The sequence below is a fragment of the Leopardus geoffroyi genome, chromosome A3, assembly GCF_018350155.1.
Source record: "Leopardus geoffroyi isolate Oge1 chromosome A3, O.geoffroyi_Oge1_pat1.0, whole genome shotgun sequence".
Classification (NCBI taxonomy): domain Eukaryota; kingdom Metazoa; phylum Chordata; class Mammalia; order Carnivora; family Felidae; genus Leopardus; species Leopardus geoffroyi.
The window spans coordinates 121,705,479-121,733,200 of NC_059336.1; the positions used below are offsets into that span (position 1 = coordinate 121,705,479).

At 54.6% G+C, this 27,722-nt stretch overlaps 1 protein-coding gene across 4 annotated transcripts in view; it reads right to left on the reverse strand.

Moving 5' to 3' along the window:
* The window catches only part of KLHL29 (kelch like family member 29), a 312,316-nt gene that overhangs the window by 5,225 nt on the left and 279,369 nt on the right, over nucleotides 1-27,722 (reverse strand). For 3 of the 4 annotated variants that reach the window (XM_045447601.1, XM_045447598.1, XM_045447599.1), the window contains exons 6-12: nucleotides 18,079-18,217; nucleotides 9,153-9,355; nucleotides 8,171-8,430; nucleotides 5,966-6,088; nucleotides 5,538-5,736; nucleotides 5,212-5,394; nucleotides 4,824-5,004 (exon numbers count right to left, since the gene is read on the reverse strand). In XM_045447601.1, coding sequence (XP_045303557.1) covers nucleotides 4,824-5,004; nucleotides 5,212-5,394; nucleotides 5,538-5,736; nucleotides 5,966-6,088; nucleotides 8,171-8,430; nucleotides 9,153-9,355; nucleotides 18,079-18,217 — 1,288 coding nt within the window. The remainder of the gene's footprint in view (nucleotides 1-4,823; nucleotides 5,005-5,211; nucleotides 5,395-5,537; nucleotides 5,737-5,965; nucleotides 6,089-8,170; nucleotides 8,431-9,152; nucleotides 9,356-18,078; nucleotides 18,218-27,722) is intronic. The other variant, XM_045447600.1, reaches the window with a different exon arrangement.

The window sequence follows — 27,722 nt, forward strand, 5'->3', positions numbered from 1 at the left end:
CTGTATCCCTTTCTATCCAGCTCATTCCTACCCTTTTGTCTGACGGTTCTGCACTGAGCATCTCCCGTCTACCCAGGCTCTGGGCTGGAAGCTGGGGAAGCAGTGGGCTGGACCAGGGAAGGACGAGAGGAGGTGGGAACAGGAGAGGTGACCTGACAGGGTTCAGTCATTAATTGATGTTGCCGTTAAGGAAGGTAGAGTCACCTAGGATGACTCAGGGTCTCTGGCTTGGGAAGTTGGATGGAGGGGGTGCTACCCGGGGGACAGGGAATCGAGGTTGGGGAGTTTGGAGGAGAGTGATGATTTCTGTTTTATTCATGGGGAGTTTAAGGCATCTGTGGGTAACAGACCGGGGATGTGCAGTGGGCTGTTGGATATACGGATCTGTGGCCTAGATGTGCAGCCATGGGGTCGCTGTTGGCACAGAGCTGGAAACTGAAGGGAGAGGAGCTTACAGGGGCTGCGTAGGCAAGAGTAAGACTGAGGAGCAGAGGGCACTCTGAGGAAACGCTGGCCTCTAAGAGGGGAGCTGAGGGGGGTCCTCGGGGAAGTGGCGGCAGCACAGGGGGCACACAGCTCCACGGGTGGGGGATATGGCAGGAGGTCAAAGAAGTCCCAGACGGGTTCCCGGTGCTCTCGTCAAGAGCTAGTTGTGAATCACGAAGTGAATGAGAGGGAGGCAGTAGACACGACGGGGAGACTTCTCTTGGATGAAACTTAGCTGGGAAAGGGGCAGAGAAGGTGGGACCTAAGAAGGCATATGGAGCTAAGAGATGGCTTTTGTCGGTGGTATGCTGAGAAGTGTTTAAAAACAAGCTTGCTAGGGGAGAAGAGTCCTGATATGTAAGCACTTGCTGATTTCTGTGATGTAAATCCTCTCGGCTGATTTCAAGCTACCGATGGCTCATGGCTGAATGTGGCATTGGGAAGAGGACACTGCCAGTCAGAATATCCACCATATACCCATATACAGACACAGTGGACATATCACCTCCAGAGCATAGACAGTGAAAAATATAGTTAAAAAAAAAAAGCAGTGATGAGTTTTGAGTATGGATTTCCTTTGTTTTTAATGTAACTTATTTAGTTCTAAGTTTATATGATTTGATTTTTAATAACACCTGTAGCTAACAACTGGCTTGCAGAATTCCTATAAAGGTAGTAGTCACCTCTTGGGAGCCAGTATGAACGAGCTACGGCATACCACGGGTTTTGTTTTAATTTTAGGGGGAAGGGCTTACTTGTGTTTATGTGCCGACAGGAAGGAGGCCAAATGGATAAGAAGAAGATTAAATATATATGAAAGAGAGGGGAGGGCTGATCAAAGGAGGCCCCTGGTGGGGAGATGCAAGTAGGGTCCAGAGTGGAGAGGGAAGTGGTGTCCGTGTGGGCGGGAGAGAGGAAGGCAAGGATGGCGTGAGCGTCAGTACATATGCAGAAGTGACAGCAGGGACACCAGAGAGTTGTTGATTGAGGGCTCCACCTTCTCTGTGAAGTAGGAGTCAGTGCCGGCAGGAGTATTGGAGTCTGTGGGCTCAGAGCCTTGATCCGGGAGGAGGAGATGAGAACCACATGCTCTTGAGAGCGAGAGAAACCGCTGACAGGACCCTGCAGCATGAAGGACCCAGTATTCGTTGGACGACTTCACTTTGTCATGGGGCCAATCTACTGGACGGTGGGATTTTCTCCACCAGTGTTCAGCCCCCGGGGGTAGGCGTGGAGAAGGGGACGAGTCAGGGCTGAACAGATCTGTGACACGTGTACTACAGGACAAAGTGGCAAAGTAAGAACATGGAGAAGCGATAGAGTGCGAGTACCGGACAAGGCAGGGACAAAAGTGACAGGAAGCAGCTGGTGGGGAGAGATTGGGGATGGAGCAGATCAGCCAAGGAACTGGGGTATCTGAGGTCTTCCTGGACAGCTTGGATCTCAGTTCTCGGCGTCTCTGTTAATTGTTCCTAGAGGGCTGGTCTCACCAGCATTCACTCTGGACCTTCCACTTGGTGACCCATCTACCGCTCACCACATGGCTCTTTCGCGTGTTCCGGACCCAAGGTGGGGCCTCCGCTGTGGGCTGGGTTTTTCCCAGCACACCTTTCCTGGGAAGCACGCAGGGCCCACTTTTTCCCAGCAGCCTCCCTGGGACACGGGCCATAACACGGTCACAGCTTAGTGATCCAGAAGATGGCCTCTCTTAGCCGGTGCTCCTGGCTCTGAGACAGGGATGAGGGGACAGGGATGGGACGTCCAGCTCTGTGCCTGGGAAGACTCCGGGTTTGAGAAGCGGCTGAAGTACCTTACAGGGCAGCAGGCGCTGATTCAGTTAAGCCCCAGTCGAATGATATGTGGCTTAATAGGCAATGCAGTAAGTGTCTTTTTGGACAGTGTCAGAAGTTCAGATATCTGTTTTTTAAGCCAATATGGCAGAGATCCAAAGAGCTCCTGCAGAAGAGCTGGGTGACAGTGGAAGATTATGTGGCTGTCTTCAGGCTTTCGGTATAATGGCACATTCCGCCAAATGCGAATTTCCCAAGAGTTTGTTATTCCAGGTGGCTGATTGCCAAGCCACAAGCCCTCCGTCAGCTCAATCTGTCAGCTTCCTGCTTGAGAAGGATATGCTAATGACATGCAAATGACCCTGTGGAGTGAGGCACTCTGCTATCATTTATCCGGTAACCACAGCTAGTGCAATATATTGCTATGAAGTATTAGACCCAGTTATTTATATAATGATATAATACAGGTTTGTCTATGGCACTGTTGTTTTAATCTATAATTATATAATCTTGCTCTATTCCTGTAATACAGTAATGTAATATAATTATAATGTACCATATATCTCATTCATTATCAATATAAGAGCAATTTGTACCATTAGCGCTTTCTGGGGAACAAAGCACCCTCGTGTCTGTCCCCATTACCCTGACCTTCTTGTCACCCTGAATTCTCATCGCCACCATGTGGCACAGAAATTCCTTGCCCAAAGGGGCTCCAGCTACGTTCCGTTCCTCGGGAAGCAGTGCGCGTCTCCTCTGCCTGTGTCCTCCACCCCATTGGTATGCATACCAGCCAGAGGTCTACCAGAGGGCTGAGGAAGGGCTCCGGGCACCCTGTTGTCCTGGGGGGCTCCCCATCTCCTAAAGTTCCCCGGGGTGGTTTGCTCACACTGTGCTCGAGTGGGCGGGTATTTCACAGTGGAACGAAGGCCCAGCCCCCAGGAAAGGCCAGTACAGGCTGCTTCCAGGCCTTGGAGAATTGCTCTTGAGCCCAGGGGGAGCGGAGCCTGTCCCCCCCTCTTCGTGCATTTGATCCTTGAACAAATCCCTGTATTTATCAACAAGTATAAGTTTGCAAAATGAGTAATCAGCATCTTAGGAGATTAAAAATAGCTGACAAAAGCAAGACAGGATGACAGGTCTAGCTCAGTTTACTCCTACATAGAAAATGTCTCCTTTTTCATGTGTTTATTATTGGATGACAAACGGTTGGGAGCTGGTGCTTCTGGAAGGCTTGGGACGTGATGGCCGTGCAGTGGGTCCCACTGAAGGCTGTCAGCATCAGGGGTGACCCGGGTTCAACAGCAGTATTAATATCCTCATAACCACACAGGGATTCCCCATTATCTCCAAATCAATATGACAATTAGATGTTGTTACTGAGCCATCTCTGGGCTCCACTTGGGGGAGTTAAAAGCCCACAGTGAATATCCAGAGCTCGTCTCACTCTGAAACTATCTTTGCTGTAACATTTGTCAAGTGTCCAATTAGCCACTGAGGGAAAAAATACAAATTGAGGGGTACGTGAGGGTCCACAGGCAGAAAGCCGCCGCACGGGAAGATGTGCATTCTGTGACAGCTGATGACGTGGGCCAAGGGTGGTGGGCAAGCACGTGGGAAGGATGTGGAAAAAGAGCTCTGGGGACCGGAGCTGTGACCTCCTGGGCCGGTCCTTGGGGAGCAGCTCAGTCTGACTTGGGGCTCTCTGGGCACTAGTTTCTCACAGAGCAGGACTGCACTGAGGCCTCCCCTGTTTGCTGCTGACTCATGAGCCTTCCTGAGCTCTTTCTGTGGCTTCTCCCCACAGTGTCCGTCCTCTGCAAGGATGGGCTCCAGCTCAAAGGAAAAGATGGTCTTTGCACCCCGCGAAGTGCCCACCTCCAGCCTACGCCCCTTCTGCCTCCGCCTGATCCCTACACTACGCGTGGCCAGTTTTAAATGGGCCTCCGTGAGGAAGCCAGCCTGGGATTTCCAGCAGAGGGCAGGCTTACACGCACGGCTCTCTGGCCCATTACTTTGTATTCTAGAGAATTCCAGACGGTTGGCCAGACCTGCATGCAGTGACTGTTCCCCGTGTGGCAAGCAGGTTTCCTGGGATGTGTGGGAAAGAGGGAGGAAGGGGCTCCCTGGTGTGGAACCTCCCGCTCGGCAGGGACCTGGAGTCACAGCCACTGACGTGGCACACATTTGGGCCATTGCTTGCAGCTTTGCCCCTTGTCTCAGCGCCGCTCTGGGCTGGGACTTCCAGTGCCAGTGCGCCTTCTAGCTGCCCGGTCAGGCCAGCCGCGCCCATCCTGTGCCTTTGCACCACTATGCCTCCAGCTTGTCTGACCCCTGAACGGGACAAGAGTGCCCCATCTCAGCGGCTGGGCCAGCCGTCATCATTCCTGCTTCCCTCTCACCACCCTCGGTCCTCTCCCTTTGCCGTGTTTGAAGAGCCTGGGACTATCGCCCTCTAAATGTCCCGTCTCCAGTCGGCCTCGGCTGGGTTGGTGCTGGGGTGGAGGAGCAAAGTGATTTTAGCTTTCGTGACTGTGGCCTCATTACCTCTCCACGTGGTCCACGTTGCCCGCCACGCCAAGTCCCCCGAGGGTGTAAATCTTCCCATCGTAGACAAGGCTGTTGTGCCGGCAGCGGGGGACCGTCATTCTGGAGACGAGGTTCCAGTTATCGAGCAGGGACATGTAGCACCAGACATCGGCCAGCGTCACCCCTGATTCCATCCCACCTGTGAGCAGTACGGGAGGTCCAGAGAGCGGGCAGGGAGTGAGGCGGGGCCCATGGCCAGGCAGGCCCGGCCCCCGGGGCAGGAAGAGAAGACTTCACCCGCAAAGTAGAGGCTTCCGGGCCTCGGCTTTCCTTAGCCCTGGTGTGGGGAGGGGAGCCCTTAGGAAGTCCCTGCCTGGTCCCCAAGCCAGCCCTGGGGGGGCCTCACCTGAGAGGTAGATGTTGTCCCCGGCACTCACTACGCTGAAGAACTCTCGGTCATAGAAGGGCAGTGAGGCGAGGGGGTACCACTTGTTGTTCTGTGGGTTCCAGCAGGTGACGGCCACCAGTGAGCGCTGGGTCATCCCCACCATCTGACGGCCCCCAACCAAGACGATGACCTCAGCCACACCTGCAGGGGTACAGATGCACGGCCTTCGGACACATCCCCACGCTGTTAGCCTCTGCGCCTGGTGCCTCTGGAGGGGACCACCCAGAGTGGGGCTGACCCTATGGCACCTGCATTTGGGGAGTTCGGGGCATGTCCCTCGGTACCTGCGGAGAGGCGGGGCCGGGTTCGGGGTGTCTGCATCTCCTGGCGGGCGTGGGGCAGCATGTGGTAGCGTTTGGCCTCGTTGACCAGGTCCCGACACGCTTCTGACGACTTGATCAGCTCCTCGTTGTCAACCACGTTGAGCAGATAGCTGGGGTGGATGAAGGGGAGGCGGACCACGGCCAGGAGCTCTGCGGCATACTGCAGGGTGGGGGAGACACGGGATCGACCGAGATTACACGGACGGAGCCACCCCTGCCGAGTTGGATTGGGGAGACAGGAAGGAGGGGTGTGGTACTGTACAGGGGGCACTCCAGTGTGTATTTGGCTTGAGAGTGTAGACACTGCTCAGCCCAGCCTAGACGGTGAGAGCGGGGGCTCCCACCAGCCAGAGGAGAGGAACGGGGGAGGTGGGTGTGCCACGGCTGACCCTGGGGCGAACCGTCCGTCTGCCTTTTCGGCACCTCGTTCCTGCCTCCGCCCAGCTCACGGGCGTCTGCTTCACCCCAGGCTGCGGGGGGGGGGGGGGGTGCTGAAACGAGCATCCTGATCCCTGGTGAGGCGCATGTGGGGCAGGAAGTCAAAAACAGGTGCGACAGCCCGGGAAGGCTGACGGTGACTGTGAAGCTTGCCAGTCACCCCCGTCAGAACCTGTGTCTCCCCAGTGCCAACAAACCCCTTCAGCGGCACCTGGCCCCTGGCCCCTCTCACCTGCATTGAAGGCTTTTCGTGGACTGACTCAAATCCCTCTTGCCTGGCAAACCTTTTGCTCACTGCTCATCTTTAGTTTCACCTAACAAATCATTGGTGACCCTCCTTATTGGGGGTGCAAAGCCCAGGAAGACCCGGTGTCTGACTTTCAGGTGTACACAGTAAAATGGGGGGGGGGGGAGGATCCATTACATAAAAGGCACTAGTGGGGCTCCAGGGAGGAGTACAGTTATGGGGTCTGGGAGTGCGGGAGTGGATGATGCCTGAGCTGGGTGTGGAAGGATCGCAGATTTCTGTGGCTTCAGGCAGAGAGGAAGGAGGACGCCAAAAGCACACACAGAGGCATGGGAATGGTGGGGAGATCGGCGCACGTGGGGAATTCTCTGGAGCTTATTCTTGTCAGGTGCAAACGGTCTTTGTTGCGGCGGGTGTGGTGGCCAGGGGAGAGGGGACTGGAGAAGTTAGTGGAGGCCAGAGCCTGACCACCCCTATGCCTCCCTTGCCAAGGCCCGAGTGGTGTTTCCTGCAGAGTCGATGACGAGCTCACGGGGGCTTTAAACAAAGAAATTAAACGATCCAACGTGTCCTTTAGGAAGACCGCTTGCTCAGGCGGCAGGGTCAGAATGAGTTTGGAGTGGGGAAGACTGGAGCAGGGCAACCGCGTGGGAGGCGACTGCAGTGATGCTGGTGAGATCTGCGTCCTGAATGGGGAGAGAAAGTCGGTCCTCTCCTGAGGGAGCGAGGAGACAAGCGACAGCAGTGTGTGGCCCAAAGGATGTGGAAGGTGTGGGAGGTATCCAGCCTTCTGTTTTGGGTAATGGGTGGAATGGAAGGAAGCAACACAAGAAGGTGTGTAGCTTTGGGGGTTTACGAATTAGAGGGGCTTGAGGGACATTGGCCACAGGTGTGCAGTAGACACTCGGAGGTCTGGGCTGGAGACAGATTTGGGGGCCTTAGTGCATTGGGCAGTCTCTATTACAGCTGCCCCACCTGACGGCCTTCTCCAGAAATGAATCTTGCCCCGTCCCCATCCGACCAGAGCACGCCCTTCTCCTGGGCTCAGGGGCTGGGCCAGGGTGGAGGGCCCCGTGCTACCGATGCCGCACCTGGCCCACCCCTCCCTCCCTTGTGTCGCTTCCCGCTCCACACGCAATGAAGTTCCCTTGTCTTCTATCACTCAGCTGCCTCAGGGTGTTGTGGGCCCTGGCCTCCTGTGCTGCTTTCCAGGTGGACTCTGAGCTCTCCTGAGAACTACCTGTGTCCATAGTAACTCCTGGGGGTGGGGGGTGCTCAGATGTGAGAACCAAGGCAGTCCCATTCTGAGCAAGGCCTTCAGCACGTGCTTTCTGGCCCAAAGATCCTGTTGGGTTGTGATCGAATTCTGATTCCGGGGATCCTGGAATCCTTCCGGGGACCTGCCCTCCTCTCCTTCTGCCCTGGACCCTGGCTCCGATTTCCCCAGCTGTCCCCTCCGAGGGACTTCCCTCCTGTGATGTGTGCAGTGGATTCCCATCTCCGGCGTGGTTTCTGTTTGGTCCAGGAGCCCTCCACCCTCTCCATAACCGGAACATTGGGGGAGGGGTCTCCTCCTGCCCGGTCTGAGCTCACAGGGGCCCTGGGGCACCAGCTCTACCCTGTACGGCCCTGCAGCCGCTCGTTGGCTTGAGTCTCCTTCAGGTGGGACACAGCCCTTCCAACCCTCTGGCAGCTGACCCCTCATCTCTCATCCCTCCCTTTGCTTCTCTGCTGCTCACGGTGGCAGTCCCAGCCTCCCCCTGCCCGGGCCTCGGGGCTCCTGTACACCCCGCCGATGGTCTGACCAGGCCGTCCTGCCTCTTCCACCTTCCTGCACCCTTGCTCCAGACGCCATCCCTGCACTATGCCCCTGACACAGGGAGAAGGGGTGGGTGGGGTGGGGGACTACCTGTGCACGGGCCACGGGGTCCTTCTTGATCCACTTGATGACGGTCTCATATACTAGTTCCTCAGCCTTCGTGTTGAGGCTGTCATTGGAGATGTAGGCGATGAAGTCATCCTTGGAGATGCTGAGGATCTCCTCCTGGGCCGCCACCTCAGGGAAGATCTGCAGCGCGAAGGCCTTGGCCATGTGGTAGAGCTCGCTGCACTGCATGGCCTCAGCCATGGCCAGGACCCCCAGGCAGTTGCTGGCCGTCAGCTGCTTCTCTGGGGGCAAGAGCACAGGACCACTGACCACAGGGCCCTGGAAGGTTGGCCCTCCATTCCTATCGCCTGACACTCTGGATCCCTCTCCAAGTCCGCGTCCTTGTGACCTGCCTTTAGCAGCCAGGGTCCCCACAAGACCATTTCCGGTATCCCTGGAGCTGTGGGTGTACCTTCCGGGTTTTCCTCTGCCCTGTCACATGCTTCCTGTCCTGGGACCTCCCTCTGCTCCCGCAGGTCCCAGCAGAAGGACCGAGAGCGTGAGGTATGGAGTGTCAGTACAGGGCTTGGAGGCATCCTCACTGCCTGTGAGCCTTAGAGCTTGGGCCTGGGCTGGGGGCAAGGGCCACGCTGAGGCTTCCAGTGTCTTCTATAACTGTGACAGGCTCCCATTTTAGAATCACACCAGCAGTAACACCACTCATATGCCCACCTGCCACTTCCCATGGGCCTCAGCCTCACCCAACCTGGCCTCTAGACCGGGCATCAGTCTGGCCGGCTCTCCTGAGATCTGGCTACCAGCGATTCTAGCCTGGACGCGTCCAGGTCTGTGCCAGGGCGTGCAGTTATCTGAATTTTCATCTTCAAGCTGCCTTGTGAAATCCAGCTCCACCCTGAGGTGGACACACAGCCTTTCCCTCTGAATCCTCACTGCTTACAAATTTTTTGCCCACCCGTGCTATTCCCTCCAGGCGACCCATGCGCTCCCCACCCCCCAGGCTCACCGAGAAAGGACACACAGACTTTGCAGAAGGTGTGGAACTGGAACTTGCTGGCGGCCTCCAGCAGCGTCTTGGCATTGGCCGAGTCGATGACCAGGGAGCCCGTGTAGACAAACTCCAGGAGCAGTTCAAGGACATCGGCCTGCAGGTTGGACAGGACGAGCTCCAGCTTCTCCCGGCCACACTGGCTGCCGTCTTGCACCGACCTAGGCACAGAGACCAGGGTGTTCTTACCTGCCACCCCGCGGCCACAGCGCCGCCTCCTCACAGGGCTAGATCTCCCTGCACGCCTCGGTCACGCCCTTCATTTTAGGACTCAAGGGACACGGCAATGACACGCCTGAACCTAACGACCTTACACGGGATCTGAAAGAGAAGAGTCTGACCAGAGACGCCCAAAAGAACAGAAAACCCTGCTTATCACTACTTGGCATGTCCATGCAAAAAAAGATGCAAATCAAAAAGCATGAGCTGTGGATGGGGACGAGGACCAGGACTGGCCTCAAAGGGAAACAATACGATTCCGCCCCACTGCCGGCTCCGGCTCCGGGCGTCCCGGCCAAACAAGGCCGGCGGGTCCGGGGCCCGGCCGCCTCCAGTGGGAGAGCCCCTGGTGTGACTGAGGCCCCCAACCGGCCGTGAACACAGCCGATCCTGAGCCGTCCCTCGATCGCCCCAAGCCGTCCCGGAACCCTGACTCCAACCCCACCTAGTTCCAAAAACATATTGTTTCCTTTTTTAGGCATGGAAAGGAAGCCCTTCATGACATTGCTTTGAAACTGAGGACGAGACAAGATAGACGGACAGAATGGTTAGAGCTGGGGGGGAGGGGAAGGGGAACAACCAAGGACTTCCGCCACAGACAGCCAGCAGCCATGACCTGGGACCTGGCCCGGGGCGGGGCCCTCCTGCCACATGGAACACGGGGTCAGAGGTCAGAGTGGCCTGCGTGTAGAGTGTGCATCGGGCTTGTGAACTGGGGGGAGCAGGGGAGGGACACAAATATATAAATATGTTTATATCTGGTGTCTACAGAAATACAAAACCATTGCAAAGGCTCCTAAGGCCTGGCAGCCGCGCCCTAAAGCTGCACCTGGAAGGAAACAGATAAGATGAGGCAAAAATAACAGTGCCACAGAAGTGACCAGGAGGAAAGACACCCAGAGCGTTAAGAGTCAGGAGGCAGGTTTTTCAGAGATGATTGGCTTGGTGCCCCACCATGGCCACTCTGACCGGTCCTGCTTCCTGCACGGAGCCTGGTCCTGCCCGAGGCCGGGTTCTGCCACGTGGCTGGGAAATGACCTCTGTGTTCCCCCCCAGTCCTGAGGAGGCTGGGGTGAGACTCTCGTGACTGGTCCCTTGGGCGTCCCCGTGGCTGGCAGCCAGGGTGCGGAGGTGTCCGGAAGTAAGCAGGCTAGCCCCAGAGGGAGGCTGACTCCTGTGTGGGCAGGGAGCTAGAGGACCTGCGTGCCCCTGCCCCGTCACTGACAGGCCGCCACCTTGCCTCTCTGGCCCTCAGGCTCCTCTTCTGCAAAACAAGAGGGTTGAACTGGATGGCATCTGAAGTCCCATGGAAAGTTTATGTGACAGAGGCTGGAAAACACCTTCCCCGCGAGAGTCTGAAATGCGACCACGAGAGCCACATTCTCTCCAGTTAGGCCTGGCCACCAAGTGCTTTTAAAACACCGATACGATGGGGCAGGGAACAGATGTAGCTGTGATCCTGCCACCCTTCCCAGGGTGTCACGCTGGGCCCTCCCCACGGAATGGCTCATCTGATGGAGGCCTGCGGAGCCCTGCCTCCAGGCCTGGAGGGAAAGCTGACAGGGAACGGTGCTGGCAGAGGCTCTTCTCAAACCCAGAGACATACACAGTGTGTGTGACTTTTCAAGTGACTTAACACACCGAGTCCTCTGCTGTCGGGATAGATTTTCATGCTTGGGTAACTTTGTTCAGTATAAAACTAGTTCATTATGTGATCACTTGAAACCACAGAAATCTAACACCCCAGGCCTCAGGGGCCATCTGGTCAACCTCTTACTCGGTCTTTGCTGCCTCTGCCTTCATTCCTACATGCCACTGCCTGGCTCTTCCTCCTCACACCTTTCATGCTCTGCAGAGGTCCTGCTGGGCCACAGCCAGGGCAGGGCTTATGGGGCCAAAGTCGGGCTGCTCACATTCTCCCAAGGTCCCCAGCCACTCCTGTGCCCACCTCAGGCCAGCCCTCCTGTCCACCCAGGAGACAAACTCCAGTTCATTGAAGAGCTGGGGTGGACTTCAGCTGTATACACACACACACACACACACACACACACACACACTGAAGTCCATGTGACATGTGACCCTGAGAACCCTCAGCATCACCCTGTGGGGAGGGGTGTTGGGCAGATGGAACGTCAGGGGAGTCTACGGCCCTGAGTGATGAGTCCGATGGGACATGCATGGCTGTGCTTCTGAGAGATGCTTGTCCCACCCAGATTCTGAGCCAGGGAGAGGGTCCTGGGGACAGAGTGGTAGTGCCCACATGGCCAAGGAGTACAGGGACAATGTGAGGAGGCATATGCGGTGTTGACCATGGCAGGTGCCGTCCAGGGTTGGCAAGAACCACTGTCCCTATAATGCATGGCTATAGCTGTTCCTTCAGGCCCCCTTTGAGGCCCCCTGTGGAAAGCAGGGGGCTGCTGGGCAAAGGACATTTGGGGAATGGCTGGAGGCTTTGTTGGCTGGCTGAGCTCAAGATCTATAGGAGGTGAGGCCCCAGGCAGTGAGGCCTTATGTAGCTCATCTGCACATACATGTTCATTGTCCACATGGGTGTTCATGGGGCCAAGGGAAGCCGGTGGTCACTTTCCATTGCTGACCACCAGACTGTCTTGGGACTAGACCTCAGTGATCCCTAGGCCTCTTCCCTATAAGTAGGGATCCCCTGGGAGGCATTGCTTCTTTTGGGTGGCCATTGGTCACCAGTGGGAAGCTGTGTCCTCCACAGATGACCATTCTGTCCCTGTCCTAAGCTGGCTCTTGGGGTCCAAGCCTCCTGCTCCACTCAGCCACATGGAGTACTGAAAGCTGCTGGGTAGTCTGGGTCATGACATGGCCTTGGAAGGAGATGGGGCAGGGCAGGAATGAGCAGTGGTAGCCTTGTCAGGTTGGGCCATGAACCTAACACTGGGGGTGGGAGTGTGGGGCAGGTTGGTGTTGCCCCGTCCACACAGGACCCATGGGTTCTGCCAGAAGACCCAAACTCCCTGGGCTCACCTTCTCCTCAGGTATGGGACACACCCTCTGCTTGGCAGGCCTGGATCTGTGGACATGCCAGGAATGCCTCATCCCAAATATGAGATGGTTTGAGATCCCACCATCAGCAATTTGCTCTCCTGGATAAGAACTGCCCTCCCTAGATTTTAGGGCACTCCTTCGTTACTCCTCACACACCTCAGTGATCATATGCTTTCATTTTGCAACTTAGATCTAGAATGGGAGGGACACATGGGGCAGTGGTGGGTGGGGGATGTCATGGAGCAGGTGGTGACTGAGGATGGCATCCTGACTGCTCAGGAGGATGACCCCGCTCCTCCAAATGTGATCTCCATCCCACTGCATGCATAGGAGCTCAGGCATGTTCCTGCTCCAGGGCACAGACACGGCACACTCTAGTCTCACTGGGTGAGCCCTGGCCCACCCATGGTGATTTGGTGATGGGTCTGACTTAAATTTTTCTGCTGGCCTTCGAGATCTGTTAATCTCTCATCTTATTGTGTGGTCTTCCGGCCACACCTCTCTGTTCTGCCAGGAAAGGGGGCAGACTGCCACCCACAAATGCCCAACCCCACAGGGAAGGAGGGGAAAGGCAGCATATGGCCTGACTACTGTGTTAAAGTCTGTTGGGCTCCCCTACATCTGGACTCTATGCCACTCAGTTAGTTGGATCCCTTTAGCTTCCCCTGGAGAGAAAGATGGAGAAGCCCAGAGCCTATACATGGGGCTTGTGAAAAGCACCTTGGACAAATCAATGTCGCCATCTGTTTTTATTTAATATGAAAAGAGAATATAGTTCGAATGAGTCATTGGCTCCAACAGACTTTGTGAGATGAGGGTTTCAGCTAGAAGGCAGAATGCCAGGTCTCTGTCCTATTTGGTATGATGAGGGGGCAAGTTTCTCTGGGGCTTGACATTTTCTCCCACACCCAGGCTTGTGGTCGTGTTCGGAAGTACTGGCAGGGAGGGCATTCCCTCTGCTATCTCTAAGGACAGCCCCCTGTCCTCTGTGATGGGGCCCACAGCCTACCCGGCAAAGGGGTGCAGCCAATGCCTCTCATGGCACAAATGGACCCTGAGGGCTCCTCGGCTCCTGGGGATAAGTGAAGGGACTTCTTTGTAGGCTCCCCCAAAAGTCCAGGGCAGACCCAGGTCTTGCTCAGCAGGGTTGAGAAGCGACTCTAGACTTGGGAGATTGCAACCACAGAACCCCACTAGCTCTAGTCGGCTCAAAGTCCCTGAAACCTGGGGCTCAGCCCACTCAGTCCTGCTGGGGTCCCCTACCAGCCTGGGTGCAGGAGAGGTGTGGTGGTCACACAGCACTCTATCCCTCACATTATCCAAAGGCAAAGCCGCAGCTCCCCTTCCTGCTGTGTTTTCACCCCTGATTGTCGCAGGGACTCAGATGGGGCAACAAAGGGATGGCGAGTCAGGCCCGGGGATCTCAGCACAAGCTTTGCTCCGAGCTTCCCGCTGGCCTCCCGGAGTCTTCTCCGGTGCTCCTCACTCCAGAGGATACGGCCTCCCCTTGGATGAGGGCAAGTGTCTGCAACTTAGGTACCTGTTTTAGGTGGGGATTATGTCTTCTCTTGGGCAGATCTGATGTCCAGTTTACAAGTGTTTCTAGCACACACACACACGCGTACACACACACACGCGCGCGCGCACACACACACACACACATACAGGCTCTCTAACCTTTTTCCTTGCCCATCTGACTACACGGTCAACCCTAAGTTTCACTTTCTTTCCTTATAGACTTCATGCACAAATAAAGACTACATTTTTGTTCTTCTCCAGGTTAGCGAACGGGTGGTAAAAGCATGAGCTTTGGGGTCAGACCTTGATTCCAATCCCGGACCTACTTGCTTACTTAAAATTCTCTGGGTCTCAATTTCTTCATCTGTAAAATGGGGATACTAATGGCACCTGCTTCTCAGGGTTAGCGGGAGGATTTTCAGGATGACATTAGACATTTTTACAAGTCTCCTTCTGGGCTGGGTCTTGTCCTCGTCAGAGGAAAAAGACAGGAGTTTGAATCTCAGTCAGGGAAGACTAGTGGAAAGAAGCCGTTGCAGCCACACTAAAGGTACGTGCACATGTGAGGAAAGAACACGTGGACAAAGGTGGGGAGTCGGCCTGGGGCCTGGAGAACGGGGGCTCCGGGCAGGACATCTGCCTGGCCCCGGGGCTCACGGGCAGCTGAGCTGGTCAGGAGAGGACACTGAGATCCTGCTCTCCCGCTCACCGATTGTTATCCTTATGAAACACAGATCTGACTGTGGCCCCTCCGGGCTTCCAGCAAAGCCTTGCGAGCCGGCTCCACCTCCAGCACCGGCCTCACTCTCTCCCTCCTCTGCCAGCAGTGGCTCTGTCCTACTCACCAGCCCGGCCAATTCCCTTCTTTGTTTAAAACCCACACCAGATGCCACCACTCCCTGGGGGCTGTCCCTGAACACCTCTTCTACCACAGTTAGGTGCTTTGCCTGTGAGCCGCTAAACCCCATTTGTGTGCTCAGTCTGCTCTCCCGTTCACACTTCTTTACAGGCTCCCCCTGGCAGGCTGTGGGCCTCCTCGAGGCAGAGACTCATCTCATCTAGCGTTTCCGGCCAGACCTGGCACCCAGGAAGGGCTCCTGCTTGTTCACTGAGCGAAAAGTACCGAATGACTTGGTTTCCCTAAGGTCTGTCCTGTGGCCCCGGGTGAGGTTGTCCACACCAGGGTCGAGGCTGGGGGCTGGGACGGTGTCCTTGCTGGGGCTGGAGTGGTGAACGCATTACCGGCCCCAGGATGGAGGTGGAAAGGAGTCCAGCCTGAGCCTCTGGGTCTGCGGGTCCTGGGACAGCCACCCGCCCCTGACAGTGCTCACTGAGACCCTCATGAAGGTAAGGACCGGGACACCACATTCCACAAACAGACTGTGCCCACTCCCTCTGTTGCTGTAGTGCAGATGCCCGAGAGGGAAGCCCCTGCTTCGGGCTCAGTGGGCAGGGCCCCATTTCTCTCGCTGAGCCGTCCTGGCTGATATACACCAAGTCTCCAGGGTCACAGACTGAAATGGCCTGGTGACGTCAACAGTCCCCTGACCGGGAGAGCGTGAGCTTCTCCAGAATTTTACACGGCCAGAAAGGAAATCTTTCTGTAGTGAGTCCACTTTCCTCCCCACAAGAGGACTCTTTTTGCAGCCATGGGCAGAAATGGTGATGTGCACCAAGGTCAAGTTGAGGGAAGTAAAAGGTTGAAATGGCTGCAAATTAGCATTGTGACCTTCAACCACAGGGGGTCTCTGGGCTTGGCTTCAGCCTTCCCTCCTCCCTGAGTGCCCTCCTATATGCTGAAGGAGTCTCCCCGGGCCTCAACCTGTCTGGATTCAGACCCTTCTATGTGGCTGCCTACCAGATGCGTCTACTTGGACGTCCTTCAGCTGCTTAATTCATCACCCCCTCAGCTCTGCCCTGACATTGGTCCATGGACCCACCTTCCACCCTGTGATCTCACCATTCTCACGTCCTAGGGCTTGCACACGGGAAGCCTTTGCAGGCCCGGCCATGCGCATCCCCTTACCGCCACCTTGGGATGTCAGAGCTGGAAGGAAACCTGGATGTCATTTGAACCAACCTCCTGTTTTACAGATGAGAAATCTCGAGGCCTGAGAGAGAGGACGTGACTTGCCTGGGGTCATAGGACAAGTGGCAGAGTCAGGTGTACAACCCAGGTCTCCTAGCTCCCAGTGGGGTGCCCTCTCCCTTCCAGTGACTGCCTCTTGGCTCTAGCACCCATCAGTTCCGCTTAGGGTCACCGAGGCACATCCCACAGTTCTTTCATCTTCAGGTGAGCATCCCCTGCTCCTGATGACCCCCACATCCTCAGACCAAGCCCAGGGCCCTAGCCCCAGGGGTCAGGGCTTGCCTGCCTATCTCACCCCAGCTCACACCCATCTCTGCGAAGGCTATATTCCCCTCCACACTGCTCATGACAGTCTCTGTCCCAGCTTTTCATTTCAGGAACCCATCCCCTGTCTGGAGCATTCTAGAACATTCTAGAACATTCCTTGTATTCCAGACCATTCCAAGCAACCCACCCCTTGCCTGGAATGTTCTTCCTCTTTCTTTTTGGCCTAAGAAGGCTTCACTACTTTGGGTTCCCACCTAGTGGTGTCCTCTTCTCTGCTGTGTACAAGTTTGGCTTTGCATGTAAGGTCTCTGAAGACATTCAAATGGCTCTTGCACTCCTCTTGCCCGCATCATTCTAGCCCAGGGCTGGGCCATCGCTTAGTACCAACCTGCCCCTGCATCCTGCCCGCTCTGTGCTCTCCAGCTGGTCTGTAGCAGGGACCAAGGCCCTAGGATGCTGGTCACTGCCAGTACCAGAATTTGCCAAGAATGGCAGCACAAAGACCTCCCTTGGCCTGAAGAAGCCACTGAACGTGCCCCTTTACCCCAGAGCTCATGCCCCTGACCCCTGTGCTTGGATAGCGAGAACCCAAGCACTGGGGGCGGGAGACCCAAGCTGTCCATGAGACTGGAAGTCACAAAGAGCCTGCCCCGTCCTGCATGGCTGGGGCCAGTGTGGCTGGGCGGGGCTTGCACGCCGGGCAGCTCAGCTCTAAGTGAAAGGACACAACAGATTGGAAAGGAGGTGCCAGCCAGTGTGCCATCCTGAAACAAAACACAGTCACTCTGGGGTTAGTTGGCAAGTCCAAACACAGCATTGGGAAGCAAGCAGAGGTCCTGTCCTCTCACTCTGAGCCCAGTCCCGGCTCAGCGTCCGCCCCGGAGAGGCTGCAAGGCAAAATGAGCAGCGGCATTAATCTGCTGATGGGTGAGAGAGACAGGAGCGTTACCCTGGGCCGGCCCCCTCGGCTGCTCTCCCTCACTAAGGAGCTAGAAGGTGGCCCCTGACTCGTTTGCGAGGGTATGAAGCAGACAAATTAAAAAAATCAACAAAATGGAAGAAAAAAAAAAAAAAGATGCTCATGCACCATTAAAACTCATTCAAGTAGAAAGAGCCGGGGCAGAGGGCAGAGGGCAGAGGGCAGAGGGCAGGGGAGCAAAGGCTGAGAGAGACCGTGTTTAGGACACACGTGGTCTGTGCTCAGACAACGCCGGTTTAGGCTCAGTGTACAAGTATCAAGGCATGCAGCGTGAATGAGGATTTGGCTACAAGTCTCTTCTCCCCGACTCGAGCTGTGGAAAACGGCACCTTGTGCTCCTCAGCGGGGGACGGTCTGGTCGATGTGCTTTCCTGGCGTTAAGTTCACTATCGACAGCAGTGATGACGGTGCCTGGGACCCCGTGCTCGACCAGTGGGGACAGTGTGCAGTGGTCCCTTAAAGTGGAGCCTACGTGGAGTCTACAGTCCTCCTAATCTCAGGGAGGGCTTGTGAGCCACTGAGAACTCGGGATCCTCGGGGCAGGGCCGGGGTGTCGTCTACTGCTGACAGTGGCCCCTGGTGACCAGCAAAGCTGCGTGGGGCAGGCCGGGGGCAGTGGCTGCTCTGAGGCTGTGTGTGAGAGGGCACTCGGAAGAGGGGGAGGAGGGGGAGAGATGGCTACTGGCTCTGTGACAGGGAGTCACGCTTCAGGAACCTGCAAGAGAGGGGAGGAGAAAAGCGACACAAAAGCGTCCTACAAAGGAACAGACCCGACCACAGCTGGAAGGAAGGCAAACCTTTGAATCAGGTCCTTGAAATACAAGCTGCAGGAAGCTAGAACATTTTGGTGGACTTCAAACTCTCTGCCTTCAACAACAATTTTCAGGTCTGTAAACGCTTTCGCTCTGCGCTGCTGGTTCAATTCCTTCAACATTTCTGCAGAACAGAGAAGACAGACAGGGCCAGGTTCCCATTAAGAGTTTTTTTTTTTTTTAATTAAAATTTTTTCTTTCAAGAAGTAGAGAAATAGGAAAATACTTGATACTGTTTCTTGGCAAGACTGGCTCAACACTGACAGTCAAAAGAAGTCACAAACGATGCGTAAACAAGCAGCAATTGGGAGGGGCTACATAACCAAAGGAACAACAACTTTCAAAAGCAAAGGGAAAAAAAAAGGAAAGAAAACAAAAAAAGAAATAAATAAAAACAAACCGAAACAATACAATACAGAAAAAAAAAAAAAAATCAAACCCAGAAATTGAAAGGCTGGGGGAAAAGATTCCCATACTGACAATTGGAAACAGAGAATACATTATCACAGACAACTAAAAACTGTTATAAAACTACAGAACGAGTTCTCCAAATGCCAATGAGTGCTGATGTATCTGATACCAAGTAAAGCATGGCATTGTGATGTAAGATGGGCTGGATATGGTTCAAAGGAATAAAAACCACAAAACCTGCAAAAACAGCATCCTTTATGTTAAACGCTCAAGTCAAGGCATGGGGTGAGCTTCTTAGAGAGGGGCCCCAAGAAGGGAGGGGTGGAATGGGGGCCTGGAGAGCACTTCCTTCCATTGCACACTTCCGGAACTGTTGGGGAAGGCCGGCAAGAGGTAGGACCTGTGTGCGCCTCCTCCCGTTTCCTGGGCTGTTCTCTCAGGGTGCCCACCCTCAGCTGGGGCTTCGGCGTCGGGGAGCCTGGCTTACAGCCCCAGCAGGTCCCAAAGTGGCCTCTGGGGCCTTCCCGCCCTGACGCACACCTACCTTTGCCTGGTGTCTTGGCCACCTGGGGTTGGTTCAGAGAGTGTCCCGGGCCTGTGGGCTCCAAACCTGGGGATGTCTCCTAGACCCACCTCAAGGCTCAGCAGGGTAAGGAAGAGAGCCGGATGGCTACCCTGATTAGTTTAGAGAAGCTCTTTCCCTTGCAAAAGTTAGGGCCTTCAGACGATCAACACTCCCACTGGCCTTGCCTTGCCTTCCTGCCCCCTGGACCCTCTAGCTGCTGGTTGCTGGACATCAGAGGTCCAGATTCTTGGGCCAGAATGACATAGACTGTTGTTAGGAAGGGTTATGTTCTTTGGCAGATGAAAACAAGAGGGTGGTCTGCAGAACTGAGCCCTGATTCCAAGTCCCTTACCATCACCCTGAGCCCTCCAGGTCTATGCTGCACCCTGGCTGGTGTTCTGGAATTACTTTCCAAAATGCCCTGCTGCAGACTGACCAGTCATTTCTGTCCACATGGGCCAGCATTGGCTGTCTGTCAAGATGCGCTCCCGAGCCCAGCTCTGTCCCTGACACCCGTATGTCCTTGGACAAGCCTCTGTCTCCACATCTGCAAAATGGGGACAGAGGCTCCCACTCTTTTCCAGAGCCTGGTGAAAATCCCTGAGCTTGAGCTCAGGGGCTTGTGGGCCTTGGTGTCAGGCAGGCCCTTCTTTGTGAGGACATACCGGGCTCTGGTTCTGCTGAAGACCAAGGCAGACAGTGAGAAAGGGGGTCTAAGTTGTGTGGGCAATGCCGACTCACTGACCACCACCAACCCCACATCAGGCAGAGCTGCAGGGTACCTGCATGGGTGTGTGTGGGCCCTCTGGCTGGGGCCTCTGGAAGGCTCCCGTGGGTGCGCTCAGACCTGGACAAGGGAGACCAGCAGGGCCTGAAGCACTAGGTGGAGGGTGTGCAGGGCACCTGTGGGCAGATTGGGAACAAAGGGACGTGATAGGTCGGCAGGTGGGGTCAGACCTCAAGAACCTTGTGAGAGGGCGCCAGCTCAGTCTCGTGGGCACCAGGGAGCCACAGGATTCTGTTCAGGGGAGGGACGGGCTTAGACCTGGGTGCCAGACAAATCGTTCTGGCAGCCGCGTTAGAGGCGGGACAGGGAGTACCGGTGGACGCCCAGAGGCAGGTGGGGGCGAGGGGAAGCCTCAGCCAGGCCCAGGGGAGAACCTGAACTCTGCCTCCTATCAGCTGTATGACCTTGGGAACGTGTCTGAAGCCTCAGTTTCTACCTTTGTTGAAGGTTAAATGAGCTAGTCCATGGTAAGCTGTTAGCTGTGGGCCTGGCACATAGTAAATGCCAAGGGGAGGCAGGCATGATGTTTTTGCTGATGGTGGTGATCACTCCATGATCTAAGTGAGAAGTGACAAAAGCCTGAACTACAATGGGGACAGAAGGACAAAGAAAGACAAGTATTTAGGCTGTGAAACCTGGGGGGGGGGGGGGCGGGGGGGAGGGGTCAGTGCTGGAGGGGAAGGGAGGCAGCCAGCACGAGGGCCACTTCCAGGCTTCTGGAGGGACACCAGGAAGGGAGGGGATGGTGACTTCAGTTTGGGGTTGGGGTGAGGGCCTGTGGGACACATCTGGGAGAGGTGCAGGCGGCAAGGCTGTGGGACCCGCAGCCCCAGCTTGTTGCTCGCTCAAGGACACGATGGGGGGAGCCTGCAGGGTCGGGCGGGCCTGAGGCTGAACTGCTTGCCATGTTCACACATCGGCTCCAAGAAGAGCCACCAACTGAATTCATTCCTGAAACATGAGCCTGGTGGGTGACGTCACCTTTTTGAGTGAAGTCGTGTGGGGGTTAGAGAGTTCTGGGCTGGAGTTCTGGGTCCTGGTTCTCATTCCAGCTTTGTCACTAATTGGCTGTGTGACCCTGGGCACATTGCCCCAGCTTTAGGTGCTCAGTTCCCTCAAGCACCTAGAAGCACCTGCTCTTGCCTCCCAGTTGGTTGTCACACTGCTGTGAGTGACGGATGCAGCCATGCGCCTGCTGAGTTAACCATGCCCTGGGGGCCAGGAAAACACAGTGGTTACAAAATACCACGCCTCCTGGGCCCGGAGCATTCTGATTGTTTTTGAAAGCTCTGACTTCAAACCAAGGTCCCAGCAAAGATTACGAGTGCAGCCCCAGAGTGCAGCCCCAGTGCTGGCAGGTACCGCCTGCCGCCTCCGGGAATCCTGGACGGATCTGGGAGGTGCTCGGAGATCCAGGTCACCATCGAAATGTAAGCACTTTCTACTCTCACTTTGCGGAAATCTGGATTTAATAGCTGGGCAGGATTACTCGGTTTCAGAAAAATTTTTCAATTTATGAAAGTGCTCACCAGGGGATTCCTTTTCACAGCGGGGCCCCAAGTGCATTCAAAGTATTGATCAGGCAGTGTGTGCTTATTGCTGCCAGCTGAGTGCCCAGCCAGAGAGAGGATGTTTCAGGACATCATGACCCAGGATCCATGGGAGGAAGCCAGCACCGGCTCTAGGCACAAGCTGCCTTCCCGCCTACCCCGTGTCTCGGCCAAGGACAACCACTTAATGTACGAGGGTCTTGGAAGAATGTGGGGTCCTGGGGAAGCTTTCCGACCAGCAACGCTGTGCCCAGTTTGGACAGTTTGTGGGCACTGGGGCAGAGCCTGGCAGGGGCTGGGCCTTCGGGGTAGACCCTACAGCACCCCAGCACCCTGCAGAATCTGGCTGCCTCAAGCTTGTGGTGGAGGGGAAGCCTTGACCTCAGGTCCTTCCTTGTTGGCCGATAACAGCGAACTCTTTTCTGGTCTCCTGGGTTTTGGGTGGGATGCCCCAGCTGTGCCTGCAGGACCCCATGCCCTTGCCTGGCCGCATACTGGCTGTGCTGTGCCCTTGGCCTTGGCCCCTCAGTGGGGAACTTCTGGCTGTTCAGATTGCTGGGCAGAAAGCACAGGCCCAGGGGACACTGAATCTCCCTGCTGATTCCTCTCTTCTCCACCCTGACTCTTTCACTGCCTAGAAATCTCTGCTGTTGATTCTCTCCTGGCCTCAGGAACACCTGGGTGTCCCTCTTTGACCTGGGTTAGGGCAGCAGCCCCCGAGGATGTCTTGGCTGTTGCCGGCCCTAAGCCCCCTCCACTCAGCAACCTGGCCATCCATCCAGCTTCAATAAAGTCTTCAAGGCCATCTGTGACATGGCCCGCCTCCTCTACTCCTCACTGAAGCTTCCTTGTACCCCAGGCATGTCCCCTGCCAGCCTTCATCCTTCTCGGGGCCCTCTGCCTCAATCTCTCTTCCTCCCTTCTTCTGGCTAATGATCATTTTGACCTGCAATACCAGTTAAGGTGTTACTGTGTCCCAGGTGTCTGCCTCTTTCCCCTGCTTCTCCCACATGCCGCTGCCCTCCGCCCTCCTCCATGCTCCCAAAGCATCCTGTGCTTACTTCTTTAGAGCACGCTGTACATAGTAAGTATTTATTTACATGTATGTCTCCCGCACTAGACTGTAACTTATTTATATGTTTATCTTCAACATTTATCATGGGGCCATGGCACAACCATACAGCTTGTGTGGTAGATGGCAAAAATTCTTTGCCTCCCCTCCCATCAAGGGGTGGAGTTCGTCTCCCCACCCTCTGAATTTTGATGGGCCTTGTGACTTGCTTTGACCAGAGAATGTGGTTGCAAGGACATTATGTGAGTGTGAACCAGAGCCTCAAAAACTTTGCTTGCTTTTGCTCTTGGGACCCCTGCCACTACCACATGAACAGGCCTGAGTGAGTCTTTTGGAGGATAAAAGGCCATGTGGAGCAGAGAGGAGCCATTCACACAGGCCAGCTCCCACCAAAATCGGCTGAGCCTCACCTAGATCAGCTGAGCCCAGCCCAAACTGCAGACCAGAATCATAATCTAAATCAATGGTTGTTGTTTTAAGCCACTAAATCTTCGAAGTGTTTGTTACACAGCAAGAGCCAACTGATCCAGAAAGCATGAATAAATGATGGAACTCAAGTGCTCATAAAACTTCTGTGTCGGTTTCTCCTCTACTGGTGGAATTTGAAGCTAATTCTTTTTTTTTTTTTTAATTGCAGTAAAATTTACCATTGTAACTATTTTAAGTGTACAGGTTGGTAGTGTTAAGCACGTTTATGGTGCTGTGCAGTCAATCTCTAGAATGCTTCATCTTGCAAAACTGAAACTCTGTACCCATTCAATAACCACTTCCCATGTGCCTCTTCCCCAGCTCTTGGCAGTGACCATGATACTTTCTGTCTCTACGAATTTGACTACTCTAGGTACCTCATATGAGGGGAATCATGCAGTATTTGCCTTTCTGTGGCTAGCTTATTTAACTTCATATAATACCCTCAAGGTTCATCCACGTTGTAGCATGTGTCAGAATTTCCTTCCTTTTTAAAGCTGAATGCAATTCCGTTATGTGTATGTACCACAGTTTGCTTATCTGTTTATTTATTTGTCAGTAGACACGTGGATGGCTTCCACCTTTTGGTTACTATGAACAGTGCCGCTGTGAGGCTAATTCTTAACACTCAGTGATGGACATCTCTACCCCATCTCAAAGCCCATTGTAAGTGGTGGGATAAACTGACTCTGTGGACCTGGCAGCAAGTGGCATCCAAGAGAAAGGGGACACTGGGGAGGGTCAGCCTGGCCCCGATGCTTTGTTTAGAGAAGAGGGAGGCTGCAATCAGAACCAAGCCTGGAGATGACATTGCAGCCAAGCTTCTGCATATTTTTCATCAAATACACGAGTTATTTGTCAGAGACTAATGGGCTCATTCCAGCTGGACTAGAAGGGCTGTCTGAGGTGGTAATAAAGAGGAAGAGGTGTCAAATATTAAAAGGCAACGCATTTCAGTGGCTTTGCAGCAGAGAAGTCCATTAAATCACAGCCCCGAGAAAGGTTGTACAGTCAAATAATTTTTTTCAGAGCTCAAGAAAGAACCCAGCTATGTGATAAATGCTCCTGATTCCAATGGTATTTATGACACATATTTGATAAAGGACTTAAAAAAATTATAAACTCAGAGCAGTTGTGAAATATACTGAGAAAGCCCAGCAAAGATTGTGCCATGCATGCCCAGAGGATAATTCATCCAGGAGTGAAGGAGCCCAGCATGTGCAGATACTATGGGGACAAGTGGTGGCTTTACACAAACAAAGCAAACCTGTTGCTGTCAGGCTCCCAAGCTGAATGCTGTCCTTCTTCCTCCCTCATTCCCTGACTGATCACATATACACATCTCCTTTTCTAAAGAACAGCTCAGAATCGACCTTGAGGGCCAGCTGGGCTCCAGCTTCTTGGACGGGAGAAAACCACCTGCAAACCACACACCCGACCCGAGTTGGAGGGGCGTTCCTTTACTAAGGAGTCACACCAGCCCCAGCCCAGGGCCTAACAGCCTTACATATAGGCAAGCCCTCCCTGGAAATGGGGCCTTCTAGAGAAGAGAGGTGTGAAAGGCTCAGACTTCTTGCCTGACCTAGAGTTATAGTGAGGAGACCTTCTGGTTATCTTGTTGTCCAAATGGAAATTCCTGCCATTTACCAGAAAGGGATAAAGTCCTAAGAACAGTCACTGCCTCTCACCAGCCTGCCTTTTCCAAGTTGTCCAATGCTGGGAGACAAGACCTATTTCTCAAGCAGTGAAATTTGGCACCGAGGGGCCTTTCCGTCCCTACAGCCCCTGCCCCAGGGCTATGAACTAGAGGGTGCTTGATATGCATTTGTTGGGCAGAACTGAGAGTTACCTTCCAGTTGGAGCATTCTCAGGCCCTCCAAGATGTTATAAAAGTCATTTAAGTTTTTCTCCTTAAAATGAAAAAAAAAAAACAAAACAACCTCATAAAACTGCACAGGTGAGGACCAACCCCTGGCTGAGCAGGGGTCAGTGGGCAAACCCCGAGGCTGCAGTTGGAGGAAGTGCCCTAGTCAGGTGGACACTGGCAGGCATTAGTCCTTCTTGCCTCCAGAAAGGTAGCTTTCACCTGGCTCCTGCTTTGAGGATGAAGGCCTAGGGGATGATGGGAATACTCTGAACATGATGAACATGTCATAGAGGGTCAGGGCTGAGAGACCCCACGGGAAGTCCAGAGCTTAGGAGAGTCAGGTAAGAAATGAGGTCAAGACCGATGTTCAGAAGGCCCTGCAGGAGCCGGGACTCTAGGCAGATGTACTGGAGCCAGGATGGGGGAATGTGCAGTTAATTAAGCATCCAGGCAAGTCAAGTCAGGACCCTGAAGAGCTTCGTGGGGAATAGAAGCCTGAAGGTGGGGTTTGCAAATGCCGGGGAAGCCATAGCAGATGGGCAAGGAAAAGCCAGGAGGTCAGAGGCTTGGAGGGGAGGTGGCCATACAGTCCCTCTGTGAAGCCAGAGCCCCCTCCAGCGGCTAGAAGTTGGCGCCAGGGAGGTGGGTGCCCTGAGAGGCCTTGGTTCTCAGGACCAGGTGAGGATGAGACTTGTGTCTGGCCCCAGGGAGAGAGTTGAATCTGTTGTCTGGGATGGGGAAGGGGAGCTTACCCCTCCCTCTGTGCTCTCATAATGTGCTGTGCCTTTGTGAAATAGTGTTCTGCCTATAGCATATTTAGAGACTTTGCTTCTTTTCCATTGGAGGGTAGATTTATGGAAGGTCGGGGTGGCTCTTGGCTAGAAGGACTAGAATCCAGAGGCCAGGACAGATGGGCCAAGTAAGAGAACCATGTTCAGCACCTCGGAGAGCTCCAGGTGTCCAGGGGTCAGGGCACAAAGTGGAGAGGGTGCTAGAGAGGTTGGGGGTGCTCTGGAGCAGGCAATTAAGTCCATAGCTGAATAAGGCTGAGGCATGGACATCCCTTTTCATAGGCAGACTCTGGGGGCTTCAGACACATTGTGTCTGTCTGACTCACTCGTTTACTCATTCAACAGGTGGGCTGGGCACAGGGCTGGGGGTGGGGTCCCAGGGACACGTGTGAATGGAAATGATCACAGACCAGAGGCGCTTTAACAGGGGATGCACTAAATGACTGTGATGCCAAGTGTGGGGCAAGCACCGGGTAGAGGAAGCTCAGAGGAAGGACTGTTGGCTGGCTCGGTGGAACGCAGGGAAGCTTGGGTGTGGGGGGTGGTCTTTAAGAAAACACTGGAAAGATGTGTAGCGGCCCACCAAGTGGGTTGGAGGGGCAAGGTGCGAACCATATGCACATGTATGTGTGTGTCTGAGTGCGTGATATATGTAAGCATGTGGACACGAACATATAGTATGTGTGAACATGTGGTTGTGTATGAGCATGTATGTACATATATGAGTGTGTGTGTGTGTGTGTGTGTGTGTGTGTGTGTGTGGTATAAGAGGCAGGCCCGTAGTAGATGGTGAAAGAAACAAACCCATTGTGGTATTTAACCCACAGGAGACTGGGGGCCATTCATGAAATTTATGAGATAGGGTGAGACAGGTTTGTCTCTTACATTCAAAAAAGTCTGCTCAGAGTCAACCACCAATGGCCCCACCCCCACACCTCCACACTCTGCCCCCACCCCTGGCCTTTCTACATCATCAGGCCCTTCCTTTCTGCCGTTCCAACCCATCCTGATGCCCCTTTTCTGAATTTACAAGGTACAGGGCACTGGGCCAGGAGCTGGGGTGGAGGAGGGAGCTAAAGAGGAGTCGGGGCAATAGATGAGTGAGACAGTCCCTGTCCCAGAGGACAGTGCAGCTCAGTGGGGACACAGGTGCTATATAAATGGTCAGTGGTAGTGCTGAAGGCCTTCTGAGGAGGGAGAGATGAGGGGCCTTGGTGGGGGGGGGGGCTGAGTGAGATGACCAGGAAGTGCAGGGGGTGTTGGGTGACCACTAGCTTTGTCACCGGTGGAGAACTAAATGTACGTGACAAGGGGTATTCATCTTAATTTACTAGTTCATAGTCTAATACACATTTACATTTACCTACTATGTGTCAGGACCCGGACTATGAATAGAAGACCAGCTTCCATCCTCAAGTTGCTCACAGTCTGATGGGGGAGGTAAATGCTGCAGTAGACAGAGGTCATTTTGGCTGCTTGGCACGGGAACCCCCTTCTGTTGGGGAGAACCCAAGATGTGCGGGGAACTGGGTCCTGTGCATGAGTCCAGCAGAGGCAGCTTCCTGGCAGCTGGCATGTAGACATGAGACCTGGGCTCGGCCCGTCCGATGCTCATGCCTGGACTGTGACGTTCCAGTGTGGCATGCAGAGCCAGCCGGGATGACTATGGTGGCTGTGGTGGGTGTGGCTATGTGTGGCGGGGCCAACGGCGCAGTGGTGCTTGAGTCCCCCAGGGGAGGGAGACTGCCAGTGCAGGGTCCCAAGCATCCTGATCCCAGGACGGATCTTCCGGTGCTGCCCCAATTCCCAGCCTCAGATTAATGCCTGTTCTGTTTAATTCTCAGAGCTGTAGTGTGTGTTTGGTGTCTCACCACCCTGAGTAGTACAGACATGGAATGCATCTGTGTTACATTGTGTCATACGCAGGGTGACAGACACTCCTTGTAGCAAAGCCTGCTTGGAGCACTGGGGGAGCACAGGGTGGGAGTGGAGGAGGGAAGACCCGCAGGGATAGGGGACTTGGCTTGGTCTTGGGAGGTGAGTGGGACTTGTTAAAGGTGGACAGGAGGGCATTTTTGTTAGCAGTCTGCCTGTGCAGAGGCCCAAGTTGCACATCAG